The following is a 21172-nucleotide window of genomic DNA, read 5'->3' as shown; positions in this document are numbered from 1 at the left end:
GATGCCTTACAGTGGTCATTAGTGTATGTGGATTTAAGGCACTTAGTTCATGGTAAAAGTGCATGTTACAGCAGGTAGCACATAAAACATTACAAAATTCAAAATTGTATATGAAAAATGTATTTTCTCTTCATTTCTGAAAAAGCACCTCCCACCAAAAATGCTAAGGTCTTTTTAAGAAATGAAAAAATTTGTTTGCTAATATATGAAGACTAAAATAAAATGAATTTGTGCTTATGCATCCTGTTATGAAATTGGTGAAGCCAAGGTAATATTTTGGATTAAGACTAAAAAATAGTCTGCCATAGTAGTTAATAAATATAAAGAACCTGAGTGATAGAAAACTTAGACAAAGAAGTAGATGGTCTCTGTTTAAACAATTAAAGTCCACTCTATGAAACTATGTCAGTAGACATAATTCAGGATTGAAATTCAAACTGACAGCTACATTGATGCTAGGATACTGGGGAAAAACATGTATTGAAGCTTGGTGAGAGATTTTTACAAAACACAGGTCTGAGACAAAGTATAAAACTGAAGCTAGCTCAGATTTCCACTGCATCAGGTAAAACCCTTTGTTAATTATGAACATTGGTAGGTGTGTACATTTATAACTATCTAAACATGTCTTTGGGGATATATTGAACTTGTTTTCATATGAAACACTAGTTTTTTGATTCATAGTTCCATATTCTCAAAGCTTTTGACAAAAAGTAGACAAAAAAGTAAAAGTTTAAAAAGCAACTTGCATATGTAAGTAAAGAGTCTCCGTTTTCAAAAAGCTGTTTAACGTCTCTTAGGAGAAACTGAATTTTCAAAATACATTTCCAAATATATTAGACTACCTTGAAGGAGTTATATCTAGCATTTTTAAGCAGTTTGCTTTTAATATACCACAAATTATACTTTATTTGTTCTTGACAACATTGCAGAAAACAAAGACTAGGTTTTTAAAACTGTCTAACCAGTATGATGAATGTCAGTCACTTAAAAAAAACCCACTGTAGCATAAACACATACTGTATACAGCTTTTATTCAGAATTAGAATAATTGAATCAATGACAGTGATTTGCCAGGATGTCAAATCTCTCCATCATATCCTGTCACTACCAGTTTATTTTTTGTGATCGAAATCAAAAAGACAACTATTTTGTCACCCGCTATTTCATTAGTACTAAAAATCAGGTTCCTTCTTCTATTTTTTTAGAATGTCTGGTTTATTTTTTTCACTTCTTTTAATTCGAAAGACACAAATCTTCCCCATTTTCTTTTCAAAATAAAGTTTAAGAATTGATCTGTCAGTTAAAATTAAAGGGCTTTTATATTAAGCAAAGGTGCTTTTAAAATTTAAAGCAACTTCAAAAAAATCAGTTTAGTCCATAGATAATAAATAATATGCAGATACTCCACAAAAGCTTTGCTATGTCCTTTGAAAGCATTATGAACAATCTGAATAAACTCAAGTGAATATTTTAGTCGGGTTATTATTTTAATAAGGCTAACCTTTTTCTTACCGTGTTGTGATTCCTTTTATACAAACACACAACGGAACAATTACATAGCATTTGACTCTGAAAAGGAAATGTGAGGTCATCGGATATGAAAATCGCTTGTCAAAAATACTTAGTAGGTCATTGATTTACTACCCTAGCTACCATGTCTACAAAATTAACAGCCAATTACTAGTTAATATATGCTTTGCAAATAAATACTATAAAAATTGAATGTGCATATTTGATCCCTTATTTTAAACATACAAGAGACTTAAAACTCAGTAAAAGTGCATTTTGAACAATAATAGTACCTGGGCTTTCCAAAAATCAGATCGAAGTGCTTTGTTGTTCTGATTCATTAGGCAAGCTTTGTATAAATAAGCTACTGGAGAGAGATGTATATTTTCATTTTGCTCTGACAAAAACCCACTCAAAAAATGTGTTTTCCTTCCTTCTGGAAACATTAGTTATCCATATGCTAATAACTTACTACATAACAATATTCATCCTCATTAATGCTACTGTAGGTATACAAACCATTTTGGTATATTATGAAATATATACTCTATTAACAGATTTTTTTTTTCAGTTATCAACTTGTCTTAAAGATTTTAAGAAACAATGCCAAACAGTGTTTGAAACGTCCTCATATCTTTTTAATGTTTCTAAAACTTCTAAACCCTCTATGGCATTCATTTCTTACGCTAGATTTGCCTTTCTTTAACATGAGGTAAATATTTTGACTGCTAGAGTCTGCTCAGGTGCTGGGGTTCTAAGACCTTCTGAATTTCTTTTTAGTAGCCACCATTTCCACTGTTCTCTTGCATTTATTCTTTATCTGCACCTCCAGGATCTGCAAATACTGACACTAGACAAAATAAAACTACTTCCAAAGGAAGCAACACTCTGCAATCAATTCCCTGTCTATCTTTTAAAGAATCAGACACGAATGCTCATACAAAGCAAAAGTGGGGGGAGAGCCCTATTCATTTGTTTAAGCCCATTATGAATGTCATTTCTAAAGCATCATGTTAATGCCTTCCAAAGATAGTCACCATCAACACCACCAAATTTAACCCATACTAACCCTAAGTACTTACACTTTGAACTCTAAAACTGAGCTGTGAAGTCATTCAGAACAGAGGAAAAATAATTTTTTTTTAATAAAAAACAGATGAGGCTTATTCTTGAGGAAGAGAAAAGGGAAGAATTTGTGTTTGGCCTTAGTGAGCCAAGCATTATACAAAGAAGAAAACCCTTTTAAAAACAAAAACAAAAAACAAAAAAACACCTCATTAAGGCCCAGAGCAAAAAGAAATAAGCAGAAGAATACGGACACCATCCTAAGATGACAAAAATTCACAAAACAAAGCTGAATCTTAGAATACTACTGTATGAATGGCTCTTAGGAAGCCTAGTTATGATCTTTTTTTAAAAAGGAGGAAGAAATGATTCTGTGAGCCATATCAAGAAGCCAGTTGCTTTCCATTTAAGAGGAGCAGAGCTTCGAGGTGGGGGAGGAGGGATATTCTGGGAATTCATTATAGTAAAAAACCTTTGTCTACCTGGAGTAATTCAAATGTTTCTTAATCAAACATTCAGCTCGAATTCTGTTCACCTGGTCTCTCTCAGTCAAGTTTGGAGAAAAATCATAGGCTGTACGTCTCCTGATTCTACCAAGGACATCACAAATAGATGGCCACCATCCTGGAAGATGGCATCAGAGCATCCCCGAAGAGTTCCCACTCATAAATATATAAATATACCTATCAATCAATAAATAAAAATTATGTCAAGAATGAGTAAAAGGCCACCTCTGGGCACTGCTTCCACACAGTGTCTGCCATGCTGTCCCGGGCCATGCCTGGAGCTCCATTCAAAAGGACAGCTCGTCTCCCTAGGGTGAGGGCAGAAGGCAGAAGGCGAGGCAGCCGACCCGTCCTGCTGGACCGAAGGACATCAGCAGCTGAGCGCCCACTTCGGACTGAACCAGGCTGCTGAGCCACTGCGCCCTGGCAAGCTTGACCCTCAGAGGACACGTATGCGTGCCGAAGTGCACACAGGCAGCTCCCCTGCTCCCACAACACTCCCCTTCTCTCGTCCCCAGCTCCTGCACCCAAACGCCACGCCCCGTTCTCTAGAGTCTCTGCTCTCTGCACAACAGAGCCGTGGACCAGGACTGGCTGCCTGACCCTGGCCCAAATCATAGCCAGTTGGAAACCGTCCCTTGTTGCAGGGAAGAAGTGAGCCAGCCAGCAGCTGCCACACACACTCACACACAGCCTTCCTCTGACAGTTCCCTGGGCACACGTCCCTCAGGGAATGTGGGCTGCACGATGTCAGGAGGCGGAAATATCTGCACGGGCAGCTGTACCAATAGTGCATACGTGTGCACACTCTGCTGCAGAAGTGTGCACGTGTGCAGCACAGGCTGACAGTGCATCAAACTACATGAACACACGTGAAAACTGCAGTGTGTCTCAACGTGCAAGCGACGCCGGTGGGATAAGAGGATTAATACACAGCATGCCAGAGAGAGAAATCACAATTATCAGTTCACAAGTAATTCTTGAACTAGAAAATAGTAGATGTTGAACTCGAAGGTTATTTTTTAAAGCCTCCAATTAACTTCTCTATTTCTGATCATTGGCCTTGGCGATGCCAAACAAAATAAAACAAAAAAGAGCAGAGTACAATTCAGTGGAAGTGTGTCTTTGTCCCCAGAGGGTTTTGCCTGTGCAGGCATTTAATCCAGATTGTCAGCCCCCAGCCTTTGACTGAAGCTTGCAGAAGAAAACTTACCCATATTGACTTATATGTTACACAGAACAGACAGAAATAAGAGTCTCAGACTGGCCTTTTCCACCCAACAAAGGCTTATTTTTTGCCATCCTTTGCTTGGGCTCAAGCACTCCTGCCCTGCGTGCTGCCACTTTAAACATGATCAGATCTGTGCTTCATTGCAAATAACAACTGACCAACAATGGGCCCTGCTTCATAGATTTGGGAATGTTTGGCTTAAGCTGCCAATGACTGAAGGCCTTTAACTCCCACCGGCCAGTCACAGTCCGCTTTGTTGTTGTCTGTTGATGTGTCTGTGCTCATTATTCCTTGACATGCAACATCCCCCTCCACCCTCCAACCATCCACAACCGCACAGAAAGCAAGATTCAAATGGGAACAGCTGTAGTGGTTCAATGGGAAATGATGCCTCTTGTGCAAAGGGGAGGGAGACAGAAAAGGGAGAGGGCCTATTTGAGAAAGGCAACAGCTTTCAGGGAATCTTGTATAAGAAACCTACTTTTGAATATAGTTCAGTGAAATCGCTGTTGAAACAGGCTGACAATGGAAATCTGCCCAGATTGAAAATGCCAGCCCTAATTCAAAAGACAATTCCTAGTTAATAGCTTCTTGCATTTTTAAATTATTTCTAGACTTTGAGCTTTCGAATTACACAGCTAACTGGGAAATGTTACTATTTTGTTTATGTATTGTGGGTATAAATGGACACAGATCTACACGCAGCTTTAGGTAGAATTTTTTTCTAACATTTGCGATTTATGTTACCTCTAAGAATTATTTCTTTAAGGATCATCAGGATGTAAAATAGAGTATGTATGAAAGTAACCATTGGTTTAGTTTGTTAATCCAACATGGAAACAAAATTTGTAACACCACACTATAAGGTTAAAAAGAAAATAGTATAATAAAGGAGATACAAAGGCTTTGGCATGGTTTTTACAATCAACAATGGTTAATTTTGATATGTAGTTGTGAACAACTTCAAAACACTTAAGTTTAAAACTCTTGCAAGCACTTTTAATTGATTAGGAATGAATTCTAGATGCACAAAATGATTGGACTGTGAACAGTAATACAACTATATCTAAGAACAATTAACTTTTGCTGGCCAAAAAAGAAACTTATGATTGCATGAAAATGTGTATAAAACATCTATAGAGTATTCTTGTCAAATATAAATGAAATTAACTTTATTATAGAAATCATTCTGAGGATTTCTAGGGAAGACAAATACTTACATTTTGACATAAAACAAATTGGATTATATCGAAGACACACTCTACCTTTTAGCTATCAACCTTTTTCTTCCTTGAATTTATATCTTACCCTTTTTTTGCACATAAATTTCATCTGTTAACAACCTTTGGAAAACCAACAGATATTTCTTACATAAATCTAGTGCATGTTGTTCCAGGTTTAATTATATGCAAAGGAATGATACAAACATGGAACATCAGTCCATAAACTATGAACAGATGGGTAGAAGTATTCGATATATCTTGATAAAACTCTTAAATTCATGGCAAAGCTTGTTGATCATGATTTCTTTTTTAAACAACTTCATGACCAACAGAGACCAAACATCCATCCAGTCTACGTTGTTCTTTTTTCATTATAACATACAAATGCCCATTTACAAATAATACACCAAAATGAATAAAAGTTTGGATACCAAAATGAAGATTTGTTCCAACTGATATCGTGCCTTCTGTATACAAAGGTCCTTGTTTCAAGTCCATTCCCCAGTGGTGCAACACAGGACACAACTGCAGAACTGAAGTGCTTCTAACAGCCATTTTTCTTTCCTTCCTGAACGCCCAACTGCTGTGTCCACATAGTCACTGACTGAATTAACACAATATATCCTTTCTTTTTGTTTGTTTTCTGATTTTTTTTTTTTTTTTTTTTTTTTTTTACTGTAATCTTGGCCAGTATTGAGACATATCAGGTTCACTTCCAGGAACTTGAACTGGAACTGACACACCAGGGGAAATGAGTCCTAGAAGTGGATGAAAGAAATAGCCATGTAGATATTCCCTTCGAGAGACAGGCATGGAGTATGAATTTATAGGTTAAAAAATTTCTTCTAGTATTTTCTAACATTTTAACTGTATTAAAAAAAAAAACTTTTCAAGTCTTATAAACAAAAGTAGCACCTTCAGAAACCAGAGAACATGCTGACACACATTTACTGAATCCCAACTCCCCCGCCCCCGACGCCCCCTCTCACCCCCCACCCACCCCCACAAAAATAAAAAAAAAAAACCTCCATTTGTTTGTATGTTTGGAACTTTAGCAACAAACCCATCCTGGAACACCACAGTGGTACTTCTTCAGTTGCAATGAAAGGTATAGAGGAACTAGGAGGGAAGTGAGAAGTCTTCCGATAAGCTCAGGGGGCCTTCACTGTTGAACTCTGGCTAATACAATAATCTCTCCTCAGAAAAGTTACATGTTCAGGCCTGGTCTTCATATACAACCTCTGCAACCAAATCAGGGAAAACAACTTCTTTTTTTGTCAGTATGGCATCCAGTTACTAACTAGCTTGACTGAATTCCCTTTTTCATCAGTCTTGCCAGAGAAGCCGGCCACAGAGAGGTAAGCACGCCATCACACGCGGCCAAGGGGTCCTTTTTAGGCAGACTGTGAGTTGAAGGGAGATCACCTGGCAAAAGAAGCTGCAAAGGCCACCTCTGGGCAGCCTGCGGAGAGCAGCGGCTCACCTGTGGAAGTGGTGCCCGAGGCGCCCATCGGCTGACTGTTCATGTGTGTCTGCATATGCGGGGGGGTGTAGGTATCGTAACTCCGCCCGTTCACCGAAGGGCTGGTGGGCAGCATGCAGGAGTACGAGGAGGTCTGGCTGGGGACTGGGGGCTGGGAGGAGAAAGGCAAACCTGTGGTTACTGAGAGACACTTCGCACGGCCACGTCCCCAGGCTCCCTCCTCCCCAGGAACTCTGCCAACAAGTCTCACCATTCAGATCCACTTAGGTAAAGCCCTGGAATTTCATGTGATAACGCTAAGATCGGCCTCCAACCAGTCCTTCTATTGTCCACTGCTACAGTAAAGTTTCCTCAAGCACCAAACTTTGTAAAGTACCAAAAATTCAGGCTGTTGTCCAGCTAGACGGTTGCCACTATCCATAAAATTAGTAGGATTTTTGTCCATTTGCACCTTGGATCTCTGCTGACACCTTTAGAGAAGCTATAACATGAGGACTTCCATAAACACACACCCTCCTCTCGCAAATTCAATCTATTTGGGAATCCAGTGATACCCCCATGCCTCAAATCCTGTATCTCAAGCTTTGGGGCAGAGAACAGTGGGAGGAGCTCACTGTAAAGTTTGGTTTAGAGACCCTGAAAGCCTTTCACGGTTGGACTCACGGATTTAAAGACTCTTGAAGAGGCAGATCAGTAATGATCTCAGGTTAAAGTAGTCAGAAGGGTCAGTGAATACCTAGCCCCATTCTGAGAATTAGCTGTGACTTTCTTACAGACCTCAAAACCGAGATTGGGTTTTATCCGCAAAATTGTGCTGCTACCCTCTACATGTTTAGAATCACGGTACTGAAAAGATAAACCTTTATCCTAACTAAAATACACAAGGCTGAGGCACAAGCCCTCATGAGCTCTCATGGGGCCAAGCTGGGGCAGCAAGCTTGGGATGACTTGATAGAAGTATAATGTCGGGAACAAGGGAGATGATAGAACTGCTCTGATCTGCAAACTCCAGGAATGCTTAACATTTCAAGATCCACACCCTCCGAGTGGGCGACACACCAGAGAAGGCTCCGAGGAGGACACCCACCCTCTGTACAATGGTTGAAGATCTTGGTCAACAGGATAAACTGATGGACAGACAGGACAGCCCTCAGCCCACTCCAAAATTCAAAGAGTAACTTTCTCTGAATAGAATTGTTGATCTTTTCATTTTCTTTATGCTTTATCTATCTATCTATATATGGTTTGAATGATATTATAAGTTACATAATTTTTAAAAGTTAGCATTTGAAATAAACTGACCCACAGCAGTCTAGGTGGAAACAACTCTTAACAGAAGAGCAGCATCTATTTAATTGTTTCTGTTTTCTCATATACACGTTTTTTATCTTCATAGAAACCTAGATGTTGCTACAATTCCCAAGACTGAACAAGACATTCAGTGGCCTTATTAAAGTCAGAGGATGACGGCTAACATCAGGTTCAAAGAGGCAAGCTGGCCTTCAGGGCCCTGCCAGAATTTCAGCTTGCATTTGTTTCTAATTCCTCAAATCACTTCCTCCAGGCAACCCTGACTTCTAGAAAATTCCAAGGCAGTTGTAGCAATCCCAACTAACAGGCTGTTAATCCCTTAATTTACATTAATTGCTCTATGGCCAATAATATCCAGATGCAATAAAAATAGACATGTGACTAATTCCTCTGAAGTTGCTTATCTAGATGCTCCTATATTAGTCTAAAGACTGAAACATTTTGGTGTGATTTGGGTTAGAAATCCAGCAGAACATACTCAGTGGAGAATAAGCGATCTGTGTAACCCCAAATTTGTTTCCATCAGGGGCTTCTGCTGGCCAGTCTCACACTATCTGGCATCTCTAATTACTGCACAAACAGAACAGGAGTCCTGGGGAAGTCACTGCAGAAGGTCCACCAGAAGACCGATTTTTTTCCCCATCAAGAATCCCTTTAGTTCTAAAGTTCCAGTACACCCTACCTGCCTTATACAACTTCCATCATAAAGAGTTAACCTAGTACAGGGCCTAGCACATGTAGGGGCTGATAAATACTTGGGATGGGATTGAGAGTACGGGCAGATTGTTATACCCAGTGAATAGCATGAACCTTTCCAGGCAGCTAGGAATGCCACAAACTCATCACATCATTCACAGCAAAGATATACTAGATTTCTAGCAAATACCTTCTATTCCTCTTTTTGTTCTAAGGATATAGAAGGAAAACTAGCTTTTCCTCTTTGTTAAGTGTATCACACTATGCAAATATAAATTCCAATTCTGATGTTCTTTTTATTCCTCACTAGTTTATCAGAAACATCCTAAATAACATCCAAAATGCATATAAAGACTATATAATTTATTAATATGAACACATGAATATAAACCCAAGCTCTATATATGCTAACCCCTTACTATCTAATAATTTGCCAACATTATTTTCATTTCGTGGTACAAGTTTCTGGCCCCCAAAACATGCTGCATTCTCACCCAACATCATCAAGCTGACATTCCCTAGGACCAAAACGCAGATTAACTTGACTGGACATCAGGTTTTTATTTCATTAAAGGCATGAATCAATCAATTAATCAATCAACTAAAAGCCTGGACTGACTGTTTTCATCTCAGACTTGACTGGTCAAGCCAATCACAGTGCTGAGAAAGGCTCCCAAGGGTACACACAGGGCCAGTGAGATCTGCAGGCGCCAACCCATTCCTCACTCCTCCCAGGGACCCGTTAAGCAGGCAGCCAGCGGCCTCACTTACTTGCATAGGCAGGTTATTCGCCATGGTGAAGCTGGGCATGGGCGGCAGAGCACTGTATGTGTTTGTGAGGGCTGTGTCTGTTCGGCCCAACATGGAGCCAGAGGTGAAGGAGGAAACTGCAGGGAAAGGGACACGACAGACAGTCACGGTGAGAGTCAGAGCTAAGGGCAAACAGGTTGAAACACATTTATTAGTAGTATTAAAATTTCAAATTACCAGGTGTGGTGGGTTGTGGGATTGGTTGGTAGACACTGGTGCTGAAACTACTGCTGATAGGAATATGACTAGGTGTGTTGCTGGCCTGTCTTCTCTGATTCCTCAGCTTTTCTTCTCGTCTCCATTTGGCTCTTCGATTAGAAAACCATACCTGGAAGTCAGATGTAACATGTTACCCCTGTGCCTACTCCCAGCTCCACACCAGCCCTGATGCGTCCACTGTCCTCCTCCCCTAGCCCCCAGTGGCAGCAAAGCATTTAGCAAACCGAATCTGTTGCTATTTATACAAACAAATGGTGTTCCTTAGAAGCACCTGAGTCTCTAGAAAAGGCAAATGGTATGAATCACAAAGCATGAACACGTGGTCCCTGGGTACCTGTATTCTCGCTTCAGGTAGATCTATTTTGGCCGCTAGTCTTTCTCGGGCAAACACATCTGGATAATGGGTTCTCTCAAACTCTGAAAGAGTAAGTTGCATTTTTCTATGTTGTGCCAGAACTACACAAAATGTGTCAACCAAACCCTGGATCAATGTGGTTTCCACTTCCCGACTTCCATCACCTCCAACCAATTCCCTTTAAAATGCTGCTACTATGAGCATTGATTGTACTTGGAAGAACTATCCCATCACAACCAAGTTCTATTTTCTTTGAAATGACATTCATTCAAGGTCTCTTCTGTGGCCTGAATTAGCCACATCATCATTTTTTCTTCATGAGAAGTCAGACTTTTCATCTCTGAATTACTGGTACATGAAAAGAAGAAGGAAACACACACACACACAAACACACATACACACACACACACACACACTGAAAAGATGCCCAGAAAAAAAGACAGAAAGAAAAAAGAAACCTTTTCAGGCCTCTGTGCAAGGGCCCTGGCTAAATTTAGCTCTTTGTACTGAAGATGTGGCATTTACTTTGATTTACTGCTTCTCTACTTTGAAAAACTCCATCACCTTTCTCCAGGGCCTCAATTTGCTCTTGGGTAAAGGATGTTCTATTTCTTTGCAGCTTCCGCTTCAGCTGAAGTCGCATTTGGGCCTCATCTGAATCTTCTCCATTGGAACTGATGGAGTTGGTATTCTCTCCCCCTCCTTCCTGTTGCTGGCAGCCATCTGGAACAAAAAGAACAGGACACTACGAGAATCTGGAATAACTTGGAGTCTCCAAAAGGGGCCTCATTATAGCCATAAACCCCAAGAGAAGTCTATTTTGACAGTATCACCAAAACATTACCAGGGTAACTGTCGGCCTTTAAATGAAAGACGTGAGCGACATATGTTACCTGACCACCATTTTCGTTCTGTTTCTAACCAAGATGAGACTGTACAATTTCGATACTTATAGAATGGCGTTTCTTTGAATGACAAAACACGTGCTGAAGTTTCCAATCGAAATGATCATTCACAACTAACCTGGTCCCGCCAAGGGCCTCGCCCAACTCCCTTCCCTTAGAGAATTTACTTACCTATGGCTGCGTTGGGAAAATACAAGAGTGATGTTCAAGATTTCAGCTGATCTATAATCAGTAATTCCTATCTCATCAATTAGATGTTGATAGGTTTGCAGAAAATGCTATTAAGAAACCAAACCAAGCTTGTAATCTTTAAAAAAAAATATTTATCTAGTTGTTATGTGAATTCTGCACAGTCAATTGCATTTTAAAGGTTGTGAATTTAGACGTGCTCGCATTGTTCTGCAGTTTTATTCAACTATTGTGTGCGTGCGCTTTGCCTTGACACCTATTACGAGCACAGCTGTAATTATATCATCACCAAGAACAGGCTATAATTGCGGAAAATGGAATTTTATATTTAGATAAAAGGACTGTCCATTCTTTGTAATGTGTTGCACCAGAGAAAAGTAAGATTTCTTTTAAATTTTTAACGTGTAATTTTAAAAAAGAAATAGTAGAGAGTTCACTAACTAGCTAAATATGCTACGCTGCAGCTGAATCCCTGGCATATCATTTAAGTGGTACGTTTTTAATTAGGGCATTTCCACCACTTTTGATGTAATTTCTATCATTAAACAGGGGAAAGTTTTATTGTTTTCCTTTGCTGCTTGGAGGGCAAGATGTGCACTTGGGCTAGCTGTCTCCTCTGTGCCTTGCTGGAGAGGCCACAGCCTGTCTGAAGGGAAGGACTCAGCCCTGGCTGGGCCTCGAGGGCCACTGCCTGCTGGGTCCTTGGTCTTGGGTCCTGAGGCCCCCAAGGGATACCAACAGGGGCTGGCCCCCCCATCCTAGAAATCTGGCCAGTGGGGGGAGGGGCCTCTAGAGGCGCCTTGGTGGGAATCGACTTGGCCAGGAATATCATTTATAACCAGGACACAATAGGCAGCGCCTTCAAAGAGTTCAGGGAATTGTGACAGGATCTAGTGGGATCTTTTCAGGAACTTTGAAATGTTTTAAAACCCCAACTTTCTCCCCCATTTAAACAGGCAGATTCATCAGCACTGGCCACCATATGGGCCCTTGGAGATCTATTGAGATGACCACCAACACTTGAATAGCAAGGGGCTGCTTTTCAGCGCTGCACAATGCCCCGAGAGTAAGGGAAACTATTAAACTCCTGGGGCAGGAGCGTTGGCAAACTTTCGTGGGCAGAATTTTGAGGCCACAATGAGCGCGGACAACAAAAGGATTCTCTTGAGGCGTGCAGCGGGCCACATTGTGTTACAAGAAGCCCAGTCAACAGACTTTTCAGTGAAGTGTGTTAACCCCTCTGCTCTGCTATCATTAATCACTGTCCGAAGAGCAGGCGCCTCAAAGCTATTTAGGGCGCTGGGCTGGGGACTGGAGGGTGGATGGGGGAGCCAGGACCGGGGGGGGGGGACACGCAGGGATGGTGGATGAGGACCCAGGCGTGGGGGGAAGTGAGGGGGGTAGACAGGCAGGATGGAGACCATGGAGGAGGGAGACAAGAGGGGAGGGGACGGAGGCCTGGTGGAGGAGTGGCGGGAGTAGGAGAGGAGGGGGTATAGAAAGGTGGAGGAAGAAAGAGGGCTCCAAAGAGACAGAGGCCAGAAAGGTATAAGAAGGACAGAAAAGATTGCTGCGGGGAAACAGACAAGAGAGTCGAAGGAGAGGGGGAGAGATGGAGAAGATGGGAGATGAGGGAGAGAGAGACTGTTAGATGGGCCATGGCTGTACTTTGGGTCGTCTTGCGCTGCATCAGAAAGGGGAGGCTGGGGTCGGGGAGGGCTGCTTAGCTGAGGGAGGGCCACTCACTCACGCGTGCTGCCACCAGCGTCAGGGCTGATTTACGGCCCCAAGTTTCCGGGTGACTTTTCAAAGTGTTTTTCAGGGACCGAAATGAAGAATCCCTTTTATTTTCTGATTCTCGGTCAGCGAGGTAGAATTGGGCCAACTAGAAAGGCCCACCATTTACTGCGTTTGGAAAGCACAAACAAAAACCTGCCATCCTCTGATGTTTAGGGAAGGTAGTACTGAGAACACAATCCCATTTCGCAGAGGTGGTCACTCACGCCTTCCAGGAGGCCCCAGCCCAGTCCTTTTTCTGGCATATTCACTCTCGCCAATTAAACAAAGCTACCTCCGTCTGCCGGAGAAGACCCCTGCAGATAGCACTCTCTGCTCCCCTCTGCTTCTCTGACATTTTCCTAATTTTAAAACATGGACATTTGCACGGGCTCTCCCTCTCCCTTTCTTCCTCCCTCCCCCCACCACACAAACACACACACACACACACACACACACACACACACATTCATTCTCTCTCTCTCTCTCTCTCTCTCTCAGGAATGCAGGCGCAGGGCTGACTTCAGAACTGACATTTAAGGAAAGGAGAGTCAACGCTGATGAGGAGAGCTTGATTTTAAACCTCTTTGGGGGGTGGGGGGGCGGGGACAGCAGTGAAATTGGAGGCGGGTCAGGAGAAACCCGTGCCTGCAGGATCCCTCCTTGACCATGCGGAGTGACCATGCACCACTGAAAGTTTGTTTGCTGCTTTAAAAATAGCAACTGTTCTCAGCCAGGCGGTGCCCGAGAGATCACTCTTACACTGGGTGACCCCCTTTTTTTTTCTTTAGTGGATTTACCTTCCACTCAAAGCTTTTAGCAAAATAAAACTAGAAGTTGGATCTCGAATTCCCCACATGACAAACCTAAGTGGCAGACAATTAAGATACCTTCTTTAAAAGTCGCCCCCTCGGAGCGCAAAGAAGGGGCCTTCAATGGGCGCCGTCCACCTTCCAGCCTAATCCGCGAGAAGGCGAGTGAAAGCGCCTCCCATTATCCCAGCCCCAGGACCATCTGACGCTCGAGATAGGATTTGTTTCCTGGAAGAAGGAGAAGAGAGGCGGGGGGGGGGGGGGGGGGGGGGAAGACGCTGGGAAATAAAATCATTCCTTAGTTTCTTAGTGTCTTAATCAGTGAGGCGGAAAACAAGCAAGAAAAGATAGCAACCCGGTTGCGGCACCTTTTCAGCTCTGGAGCGCGGATCAAAACATTGTAGCATCTGTTGAAAAAGAGACTGACTAAATCCTATAGAGGGCCTGGGTATTACGGGGTGGGGGGGGGGGGGAGAGGAGATAAGAAAAAGTGTCTCCGTGATCCCTAAAACCACCAAATCGCTGGAGAATTGGGGCTGGATAGAGTTGTCTCTTGTTGTTGTCAGCCCACGTCGGCACCGTTTCATTCACCGCCGCGTGGCGTTGATCAGATGGAAACCATATTTGTCTCCCTCTGAGACCTAACCTCGCCTTATGCTTTCGGAGTCATGGACTCTTTAAAACCCAAACCCGGCTTCCTGGGCCGGGAAAGGGGGCGAGGGAGGGAGGGGGGCCTTCTCAGCGCCCAAAGAGCCGAGGAATCGCGGCGCGGCAGCCGCGGCCACCAGCGCCCGGCGGCGCCCACGCCCGGCCCTCCGCGCCACCGCCTTCCCGCCGCAGCGGGGACCAGGCGCGGGCACTGGGTTTTTCCGTGGGGCGGGCCGAGGGACAGGGAGCTGGTGAGCCAGACCGCTCCGGCATCTCGGCGCCTGCAAGGTCAAAGCGCCCGAACGAGCGCCACCTCCCGCCGCAGCCGCCGTCGCCGCCAGGCCCCGGCGGCCGGGCTCTCGCTTCCCGCGACGGAAGGCCGCCCGAATCGGGCACCACCTCTGGCGGCAGCGGCGGGGCTGGCAAAGCTGCGGCCCTCGGCTGGGCTCCGGGCTCCGGGCTCCGGGGAGGAGGAGGTGGGGGGGGGCTTGCTCCAGGCCCCCCGCGCCCGGGGCTCGGCCCTCCCAGGCCCGGCCGCTGGGTCCCGCGCCCTCCCCGAGACCGCTCGGCGGGGTGGGGTCCCCGGGACCGCAGATGGGGGGGGGGGCGGGGGGTGCTGGGGGCGGGCAGTGGGAGGGCGTCACTTGGGTGTGTCCGGCGGGCGCACGTGGGAACCCTACAGCTTCACAGGCCAGGTGAGGGTACGGGGGTCACGCCCTCGTCCTCCCTCCATGGAGGCTGGAGGGGGCCGGGGCGGAGGCAGCGCCTCCTCGGGTGCAGCCCGCCGGACCCCGGGAGGCCGCGGTCCGGCCCGATCCGGCGAGCCGCTGGGCGGGTCGCCCAGGGGAGCCGGGGCCCTGCGCGTCGGGAGGCCTCGACCGGCCGGGGCGGCCGCGCTGGGAAACACGGAGCCAGCGCTTTGCTCCCGATCTTCCCAGTGTCCGTCCTATATTGTTTTCTGCTCTTAAAACTGACATGTCTAATTGGCAATTGGTGCCGAATCGTGTCCAGAGGTCTCTTGTGGAACATTTCTACAGCTGTCTCCTTCAACTAGACGCTTATTCATGTCGCCTTAATGAGAAACAAAACGTTCTCTAATGAGCAATTACAGAGCGACAGGATTGTTCCCATAACAAATTCTTGCGAGTGACAGAAGCATCCTTTGTACCAGATATTTCGCATACTGTTACCGATTTTCCCTTCTCTAGCCCGGCTCGGTGGAGGCGCGGGGCACTCAGAGCGGGTCCGAGAGCGCAGGGACTCGAGGGCAGCCCCATCGGCGTCCCCTCGCTGCCTCCCCCGGCCGGGAGCCCCCAGGCTTCGCAGTGCTCCGGGGAGTGAGACGCCACGTCCCATTATCCCGCATATTATCTCCTTGTCACGAGGACAACAAATACCGATTAATCTTCGCAGTAAACTGTTTCCTATTCTTGACCAAGCTACCTCCGGTGTGTATAGGGGAGGGAGAGAGCCAACCGACCCGACCCCACCCCCATCTGCTCCGTTTCCTCCATCTCTTCTCACAGATCCTGGGACGGTCCAGATCCTATCTTTCCTTCCAGCCCCAGAGTCGCTCCGGGTACACCAAAGTCTGGCTCACAGTATCCTCACCCCACCATAGTTACAGTCGCCACCCACAAAGAGTGAGAACTGGGGACCCAGAGGGGTGGAGGGGGTCAGAATGTAGAGGGTAGGGTTGTTTAGGCTGGGAAACCACCAGTTCCAATGCCCCATCCTCAACTTGGCCCTGCATCTCACTGCTCACCCTCTCATATACACCCTACTCATAGTCACATAATTTGTCAATTAAGGCAAAAAGCAAAACGATACAATTATGTTTACCTTGCAGTCTGTCAGTGTGTTAACTTGTCACACTTCTACAGCAAGGGGGCTCTCTGTGCATTTTAATGGCACATTTGAATAGGGTACCACGCAGCTAGCTCATACATGCATGCCCATACTCCTGCCCATAACACACACGAGCGCGCACGCACACACACACACCCCAGCCATGGTCATACTTCTCCTGACATACACAACCCTCGAATTCCCAGGCCAACCAGATCGTTGAACAAACACCACCTAGATACAGAGCAAGTAAATGTGTCCCAAACCTTTGAAGAGTCTCTCCACTACATTCTCCAAGCATAAAAGCCTGGAGAGGGAAAAGGCTGGAGAAGAACGTGGGCAAGGGACTGTATATATGGAGAGTTTGAGGATGGGTGTCTGGGTTTTTACCTTGCGTAGGTTGCCCTGGCACCGATGTCCCCGGATACCAACCAGGGCGGGTGCCCCAGCTTCCGGTCTGCCCGTTCAACATCCTTAGTTTATCATACATGCCGTCTGCGCCCATCTGTTGCTTTTCGCTAGCCAGGTTGCGAAGAACTCTGTTTATTGATGACACCTGCAAATCAAATCAAGATCAAACCAAATGGTAGAGTCTCCTGAAGACACAGTTGCCCTGTCTTAAGTCCCCATCTCAGCACACCCACCCCTTAAAGAATGACCTCTAATACATTTAAAAAAAAAGAAAAGAAAATCCCAGCCATCCTAAGACAGTGGGTGGATTTGCAGAGACATTGTGAAAAGAATGCCAGCCATCACTTTGGGCATGGAAACTGAGTTGGGTAGAGAGCTGGAAGACTAGGGAGGGGTGCTTCACTGTTGCTCGGTATCTGTGGTAACCTAACTCACTTGGCTGCTTTTTTGTTGCTGTTAAAGATTTCCCCCCAAAAATATTGCGACATGGCTTAGCACTTCCTTTCCCTTTGTTTTACATTAGGGCAGAAATGGATGTTTGATGCCTGAAAGAAGGTTCAAACAGGAAGATGTGGAGGAAGCTTGAATCTGGTTTTCATTTTCATTTTCCTTCTAGATTCCAGTGCTTTTCTCCGGGTGCCTCCACTCTCTACTTTGCCGCATGCAAATAAGGTGAATAACCCCCCCCACACACTTGGCTTCCATTTTCCAGAAGGTCAAAAAAAAGGTCAGGGTGCTCCTCTCAAGACCCCCAGGTACAGAGGAGGCAAACGTGGAGCAGAGAGGAGAGAAAAAGAGAAAGTCATCGGTGGGAAGAAGAGCAGGTGGAGGTAAAGAAAGGGATGGTAAAGAGGGAAGTGCGTAGAACTTGGGGCAGGGAGAGGGAATGTTCTCAGTGAACTTACACTTGGTATGTTATCGTTGGTACAGACCCCCTCGGACAGTAATCTGTCTCGGATTTCCCAAGCAAAGATGGACGGGCACTCCCGCTTATACTGGGCTATTTTGCTTACAACTTCTGGAGTCGCTACTCTCGGTTTACTACCACCGATTGCCCTGGGTCTGATGGAGCCAGTCTCGTAATACCTGCCCAGAATTTTACTCACACATCCGTTGGACACCTGCATAGGGGAAGTGGACAGAAAACCACATTATTAATAATTTCAAGACAAAAATAAAATTGTTTAAGTATGCATTAAACAATGACAAGCTTACGTTTTGATTGTCCAGCACTTGGACTTTTGCATCTGCATGGGTCTATAACACAAAAATATACCTTCAATGGTACGAGAACTTACTGTAGAGAGCTTTTTTTCTTAAAATTACATTTGTAGCCCTAAAAACTACAAATAGGATGATACTTTCAAACAGTTTGAACTAAAAAAAAACTAATTTAAAAGTTTTTAAAACTGTTTTTGTAAATAAACACTGCCTGAAGATGCATCAAAACGAAGTCAGATTGTTTTGTGCTGACCTTGCTTAAAGTGGTGTTATGTTTTAATGGGTGAAGGGGGAAAATAAACTGAATTTTTAGTTATTTTTCCTTTAAAAATATACCCAATTGAGTAAATGTGAGTTAGGGAGGGAGGTAACTAGCATTTGTCTTTAAAAATCAATATGTATTCTTCATGGATATGAAGAAATCAAACAAATATCTCATACTCTGAGATAAGCATGGGATGAGAGGGGAATGAAATTATGTGGATTTATATAAAACTCATTTTATTATAGTTCATAAACTGTTACCACAATGAATTTTTTACCAAATGAAAAGAGAAAGCTTCTTTTTCTTTTAATTCATACACACAATTTTTTTCTTAAGCAGATGAATTATCTTAAGTGACCGACCCAAGTTGAAAGAGATCGGGAAGGATGGTGGAAGGAAAAGGGAAAGCAGAAGGCAAGGGAGCAGGGTGGGGACTGGAGTGTGCGGTGAGGGTGGGGGGGCCATAATTAGCAGCATTTACAGTAAGAAATGAAGAGAGGGCGTTGAGAGTGGAGAGCCGCGGGGGCGGCGAGTGGGGCGGCGCCGGGAGGATCACCTGCAGAATTCGGGAAATGTCGCACGGCCGGGCCCCGCTGTGAGCTAGCTCTACGATCTTCTGCCGGGTGGAGTCCGGCAGTGGCCGCCCGTTGACAAAGACACCACCGAGCTGATTCACTCCGCTGTGACCTGAGGAAAGGGAGAGGAGAGCAGAGCAGAGCGGAGAGGAGAGGAGGAAGAGTAAGGAGAAAGAGGAGGGGGGAGGAGGAGGAGAAGGAGGAAGAGAAGAAGGAGAAGAAGAAAGAAGAGGAAGAAAAGACAACCACAGTGCATCCTCAGCTCCCTGCCAACTCGGGCCAACCTCAGCAATCAGGTCCCTGCTATCGATCAAAAGCGACAACAGGACCTCTCAGCCATTCTGGGCATCGGGCAGCCCAGCCCAAACACAGCCCGAGCTCCTGCCCACCAGACTGCAGACACACGCCAACGAGCAAGAAAACACACATCTCACTACCGCCTTCCCTCCAGCAGAGCCTCCAGCCCACCGCTGCCCTCCACAAACACCCCAGCCAGGCTCTGAACCCGCAAGGTGCAAATAATCAGTTCAAAAATATCCTCCCAAAGATGCCCTCTGAGTGTCAAGGAAAACCACAAGTCCTACAGAACCCACACTGAATCTCCAAGGTCTCTGCATTGTTAGAACTGTGATAGCAAATCCTATAGCTCTTCAGTGCTCCCTCGGACGCCAGAGTCCAGGAACATTTGTTGTCGCACTCCAAACTCTGGTGAAGGCACCGTACAAGCACCGGGATTTAAAAAAAAAACAAAAAACAAAAAACAAAAAAAAAAAAAAAGGAAAGGGAAGGGATAGAGAAGAACCAGAACAGCAAATCTGTGACTAGTGAATCCCAACCTGGGTTTCAGCACCTCCACTGCAGGCTCCCTCAAGCCCCAGAGCCCCAGATCGGCTCCAACCACAAAGTAGTCTAGCTGCTGCAAGTGGGGCGGAGATCTGGGAGTCTGTTCGCACCGGCCACAGCTCCGCTTTACTTCCGCTGCTAAAGTCGGCCCTCCCCGCAGCCAAGGACAGACTTTAGCAAAAATCAAGAAAAGTGAAAAGAGAAGGAAAAGACCACACCACAGTGTCCCCCATCCCTCCTTTATCTGGTTATCTCACGACCTCACCCCGTTGTCTAACCTTAGAGAACAGGGAGAGGGAGTCAGAACCTGTGTAGCCCCCTCCCCAGAAACCACAGGCACACAAATAAAGCCAACTGCCAATTTCCACTTCCTTACAAATCTCCAACCTGCAGCCCCGACTCCAGAGAGCAGCCCTTCCAGGAGAAGATGTGGCTCCCCGCTCAGCTCTCCTCTCCTCTCTTCTCCTTGGAGCCTCTGATAAATTGACTCCAGGAGCCTGAGCTTCTTAGCAATAAATAAGCTCCAAATATAGAAGAGGGGGGAAAATATGATGAGCCTCTCTGACATTTGTCTTTAAAATAAAACTAGCTGCACGTCAAGTTTGAGCTTAATTTCTGGAAATAGGCGGAAGTCGCTCCGGATCATGCATGGAAGGCTAATTGAAAAGATCAGTCGGGGCGCTTGTGGCAGCCTTGTCACTTTGTGACAGTGCTCCGCTCCGGGAAATTGCATCGTCACGACAAACGGGACCGTGATAAAACGACCCTTTCCGTCCCTATTTGTAGATCACTCAGACGAGATTGAACTGCACTCGTTTCCCCTTCGAGGGGAGCTGCGTTTTCAGGGTAGCCGAAGGCTTGGGGCGCAGGGGGGGCCCCGACTGACGGGGGGGTGCTGGAGCCTCAACTCGATGAGAAGTGACAGGCGTTTGGGGTATCTAGGCTCCAGCCGGACCTAGCGCAAGCAGGGACATGGCAGGGACACCGATTCTCCAACAGAGCAAGGCCTAGACCATGCTTCCGGTTTCTCCTAAATTCCCTTTATTGCCTTCCTTTGCCTCGAAAGACCTTCTACTGCTCCCGCTATGGAGCCTCCCCTCTGGGAAAGGGAGCCTTCCAGGAAAAAGAAAGGCTGTCCCAGAGAAAGATGGAGAAAGACTTGCCAAACTTCACGCGCAGCCTGGTTAACTCCCAATCTAGGAATGCCAAAGCGTGTGAGGCCGCCTAATCCTAGACCTCCCTCCTTCTCCCCCGATTGCAAAAAATAA

At 45.3% G+C, this 21172-nt stretch overlaps 1 protein-coding gene across 4 annotated transcripts in view; it reads right to left on the bottom strand.

Annotated features, from left to right (window-relative positions):
* Positions 1-5299: 5299 nt before the first annotated feature.
* Positions 5300-21172, bottom strand: part of PAX6 (paired box 6) — a 28956-nt gene continuing 13083 nt past the window's right edge. For 3 of the 4 annotated variants that reach the window (XM_057748629.1, XM_057748627.1, XM_057748628.1), the window contains 10 exons: positions 19043-19173; positions 18216-18257; positions 17906-18121; positions 16980-17145; positions 10976-11134; positions 10391-10473; positions 10015-10165; positions 9799-9914; positions 7021-7171; positions 6210-6295 (listed from right to left, as the gene is read on the bottom strand). In XM_057748629.1, the coding sequence (XP_057604612.1) occupies positions 6210-6295; positions 7021-7171; positions 9799-9914; positions 10015-10165; positions 10391-10473; positions 10976-11134; positions 16980-17145; positions 17906-18121; positions 18216-18257; positions 19043-19173 (1301 nt within the window). Of the gene's footprint in view, positions 6296-7020; positions 7172-9798; positions 9915-10014; positions 10166-10390; positions 10474-10975; positions 11135-16979; positions 17146-17905; positions 18122-18215; positions 18258-19042; positions 19174-21172 lie in introns of all 4 variants that reach the window. The other variant, XM_057748630.1, reaches the window with a different exon arrangement.

Source organism: Hippopotamus amphibius, chromosome 9 (assembly GCF_030028045.1).
Source record: "Hippopotamus amphibius kiboko isolate mHipAmp2 chromosome 9, mHipAmp2.hap2, whole genome shotgun sequence".
NCBI classification, from domain to species: Eukaryota; Metazoa; Chordata; class Mammalia; order Artiodactyla; family Hippopotamidae; genus Hippopotamus; species Hippopotamus amphibius.
The sequence above is the reverse complement of the archived record's forward strand: the minus strand, read 5'-3'. Positions and strand labels throughout refer to the sequence as shown.